Source organism: Engystomops pustulosus, chromosome 5, assembly GCF_040894005.1.
Source record: "Engystomops pustulosus chromosome 5, aEngPut4.maternal, whole genome shotgun sequence".
Lineage (NCBI taxonomy): Eukaryota > Metazoa > Chordata > Amphibia > Anura > Leptodactylidae > Engystomops > Engystomops pustulosus.
This window is the reverse complement of record NC_092415.1, coordinates 49572537-49577007: the sequence shown is the minus strand read 5'-3', so window position 1 is coordinate 49577007 and position 4471 is coordinate 49572537. Positions and strand designations below refer to the sequence as shown.

Here is a 4471-nt window from a genome sequence, read left to right as displayed (position 1 = left end):
ACACTGCGGGCCCCATAGTGGCTGCTATGGCTGCTACCGCTGTAGATACACCCCTGCTGAACACCATCAATTACATTTGCGATATTAAGACACATACATGCTCATTATATTATTGTGAGTGCCATATAGTAAATTAGCTAATTAAATGTCAATGCCATCAATTATGTAACATTAACTGGAACTGTCTGCACTTATGAATGTTTAACAGTTTCTTGGGACGTGAGTTGCTTGTGTGGAGCAGTATGCTGCTGCAGGAAATAATTTAATCGCATTATTTTTTAATATTTCCCTTCGTTGTTGAGGAATTTAGCATTCCCCTAGAATGGAGAAAATAGACAATTTTCAATAAGTAAATAGAATAGAATTGGACCAATGTTTTGATTCATATAAGTAGTGTTCTGGGGGAAATAAACCACACACCAGTGCTTAGATGTGGTGGGATTGGGACTATTTTATTGTCACCATCTAAAAAGATTGAAAAAAAAAGAGGGGAAGGGGAGAGGAGGGAGGGAGCTGTTCTTCAGCACTGTATTGCTATGGAAAGAAGCAGCGAGCTCAAGAGCAGATCAGAAATTCAGTTTCAAGCATCCCTGTGCACTCCGCTTCAGCTCTATTCTACCTAATGCAGCCACAAGGCATCTGTAACCAGAGGAAAATACAAATAAGTGACTCCTAAGGCAAACAGGAAGGTAAGAACCGACTCTACGGTGACTTCATTATCTCTGCAGGAAATTAGAGGAGTGTTTAGCCAAGATCAATGTATAATGGGATTTGAATGTTGTTAATTTTAGAGATAAATGTCCCCAATTTTATAATATTGTCTAGCATATTTTATGGATTAGATTATGAAGTTATTACATTGTAACCACAGGATTTTATGTTCTCCATTAAATATCATATGAATATGTTATGTGATAAAATAGTTGATATAATAGAAAGGTTAGATACAATGTTTACCGGCTCTAAGTAATGAGATATGCTAATTATACAGACGACAGGAGGAATGCATTGAGTAATGTGTCTCTTTTCTGTTTGGAAGATGGAAAACATATCTGTGGATTATTTATCAAATTCATCAAGAAGGTCGGAGTGGCTGAATGGATCAATATCACAGGTCATTCCTAACTTCTATCTGGCATTACCCATCATTTATTCCATTATCTGTGCAGTTGGATTGACTGGAAACACTGCCGTCATTTATGTCATCCTCAAAGCTCCGAAAATGAAATCTGTCACCAATATGTTCATTCTGAACTTGGCAATAGCAGATGAACTCTTCACACTGGTCCTTCCCATTAATATAGTTGACTACTTGCTGCTGCAGTGGCCCTTTGGAGAGTTTATGTGTAAGCTGATAATATCCATTGATGAATATAATACCTTTTCCAGCATTTATTTCCTAACTGTTATGAGCATCGACAGATACCTTGTGGTAGTGGCAACTGTAGAATCGAAGAAACTTTCCTATCGGACCTATCGAGCAGCCAAAATCGTCAGCCTTTGTGTATGGACTTTTGTTACCATAATAATTCTGCCTTTTGTGATCTTTGCCAAGATTCACCAAGAGCATGGCCGATTGCAGTGTCTTTTTGTTTTTCCTAACCCAGAAGGCTTGTGGTGGCAGATGAGCAGGATCTACACCCTCATTTTGGGGTTTGCCATACCTGTGTCTACTATCTGCATCTTATATACCATGATGCTTTACAAATTGAGAAGAATGCGCCTGAATAGTAATGCAAAGGCATTAGATAAAGCCAAGAAAAAAGTGACGTTCATGGTTGCCATCATTTTAGCAGTATGCTTGCTTTGCTGGACTCCTTATCATCTCAGTACTGTGGTGGCCTTAACCACAGACATCCCACAGACTCCAATGGTTATTGGGATTTCTCTGTTCATCACCAGCTTGAGCTATGCCAATAGCTGCCTCAATCCATTTCTTTATGCATTTTTAGATGACAATTTTAGGAAAAGCTTTCGGAAACTTGTAGAATGCAATAGGTCATAATGGTTGACCTATGGAAGACCAATACCTCTCATATAAAATACCATAAGTCAGCTGCATATCCTGTATCACTATCCTAGTGCTTTTGGGGTATGTTTCTTTACAATATGTCTCAAATTTACATAAAAAAACAACCCAACTGTGTAATACAATTAGTTGGGATGTAGTCTACATTCATCAAACAGATCCCTGTACCTCTGATTCCCTATGTTTTTCTCTTGGTATGCACTCCAATCTTTGTCATGCATATTATCTAATACGGTATGCTATTTAAGCTGCATTTTGACAATGCTTAACAAGTAATACATGACTTTGGGACAATGGGGCTTTCTTAATTCTTGCACAATTTGACTGATAATGTATGCTGTAGTGTTTATGTCTTGCTAGAAATATTTATGGTCATTGCTGGAAAACTGAATTAATATCAATGTTCCTAAGAATACATATAGTATGGAAATGAAGTTTTATTTGATATAAGAAAACCATGCCAAATAAATATCTCGAGTGCCTTGCTTGATGTCATTGGTATTGATGTATGTGTACTGTAACATGAACATGTATGGCTAATCATCTGCTTGCACAGTGTGTGATTTCAGAAGTGCTGTGAAGAATAAAAATTGCTGCATTTAAAGGTAAAATTGCAGTCCCCGATAATTGTCTGCAGCAAGGACTTCGTAAGACTTAATGGGTATGCCAGCATGCAAGAAGCACATTAGAGCCTTAATGAAAACATTTTGTTTTAATAACAAGACATAGTAAATGTAATACGAATTTATATGCACATATTATGCTTGTCTTCTTCCACATTTGCATGCTGGGTATATAAGTGAGACATTAACTGGGGTTCTGCTCTTTTTTTCTAAAATCAGATCTCTAGTTAATAGTTTGAGGATGTCTCCAATGTTCCTGGCATCCTTGTCTACCAATGGCAGGAGATGCAGCTGTCAGATTGGGCAGTACCGTTGCCCATGCAAGTGCACAACTCCTGGACACTCCCCGGAGATGCTCCTACCTAGGAGAGGCTGTTTTAGTAGTACCGCCTCCACTATTGGATTACCTGTTTGTACCATCTCAAAAATGCTAGGGACCAAAGAGGTACCTCTCATATGTTTGTAGAAAATGCCTGTGATAAAAATGATTGAATGGGCACACTAACAGGAGCTTGCATGGCGGGAAAGATGAGGTCTTAGTAAGCGTGTTCATTCCGGGGCACAGGAGGGCTTTCTCCCAGTGTTCTTCTTCAACCAGACAAGAGTGGTTTACTGTCAGTACATTCAGCATTTTATATAATGAGCACAAAAGTGACTATAGTTCTGTATGCAGCTTTTGTAAACATGTGACAAAGTATACTTGACCAGAGCTACCAAATGGGCGACTACAAACAGAATTTTGAAACTAAAGACAAAAGTGTTGTCCTTGTGACCCCTGTCTTTCAGGTACACTTGTATAAAACTCAAAAACAGCCCTATCTTCGGAATTCTGGCTGTAAAAAGTCCCAAAATAAGGAAATTGGTCTTGCACAAACTTGTTTTGGCTGTCTGGATGTCTTGGGTCGCTCACTCCAGTTTAGGGAAAAAATGTCATTCCAGTAAATGGGGTGGTTTAAAAAGTGGAGTTACATCTCAGGACATACTGGGGGAGATATATTAATGTGTCAGTCTTTAGACCAGTGTATAGTAGAACTAGACAGTTCTCTGCCGCGCCAGATTAATCCCTGTGTCTGATGCTGGAATATTAATCTGGTGCAGGATAAAACCGGAGAGTTGTACTTTGCACCTGCTATTAGTTGATCTAATTTGCAGCACAACAATAGTGAATTTTCCAGTGCACAGACTAAATTTTATGACACACAAGATATTTTCTGCAAGAAAACACCACTTTTTACAGAGGCCATGCCCCTTTCTGAGCCGGAAAACTGCCTAAAATGGTCTTAAACCCTCAATAATAGGTTCAAGACATTTCAGGTGAAAATTAATCCAGTATTCTGTGGTAGACAGAGTAATAAATTTACCCCGTTGTGTTAAGTTTCTATGTACAGGGCTCAAGTGAGACCTCTCCATACCAGGAAGATGTCTACTATATTATACAATAGGCATTAAAAGAGTTATTCACTTTCAGCAAATAATTGATATTGTTTGTGTAATGTAGTTATACAGTACAATTTTCCAATAGCAATTCCTTACTGTTTACTATCTATAGATGCTCCCTGGTCACAGATGCACATTATTACACACAGCTCTGATTACTCTGTGATATAGTGAGCCGTGCATCTGTGAGATATCACATGACCAGGGAGAGGTTTTTGTCCACAGGAAGTGAACAATGAAGCTTCCCGTAGAAGCACACAAGCAGAGATATGGAAAACGTTGAGGAATCGATACAGAAAGTATATTGAAAAATTGTATGATGTTTCATCAATATTATAGAAAGTTATTATGTTGCTTCTATAATCTTGTTGTCATTATTAAC

The 4471-nt window shown here is 38.2% G+C and overlaps 1 protein-coding gene across 1 annotated transcript; it reads left to right on the top strand.

The window, feature by feature from the left end:
• The first annotated feature begins 542 nt into the window (after positions 1–542).
• NPBWR1 (neuropeptides B and W receptor 1) lies at positions 543–2630 on the top strand. The gene is made up of 2 exons (XM_072154677.1): positions 543–689; positions 1040–2630. The coding sequence occupies exon 2, from the start codon at positions 1040–1042 to the stop codon at positions 2003–2005; it is 966 nt and encodes a 321-aa protein (XP_072010778.1). The 5' UTR covers positions 543–689; the 3' UTR covers positions 2006–2630.
• Positions 2631–4471: the final 1841 nt, after the last annotated feature.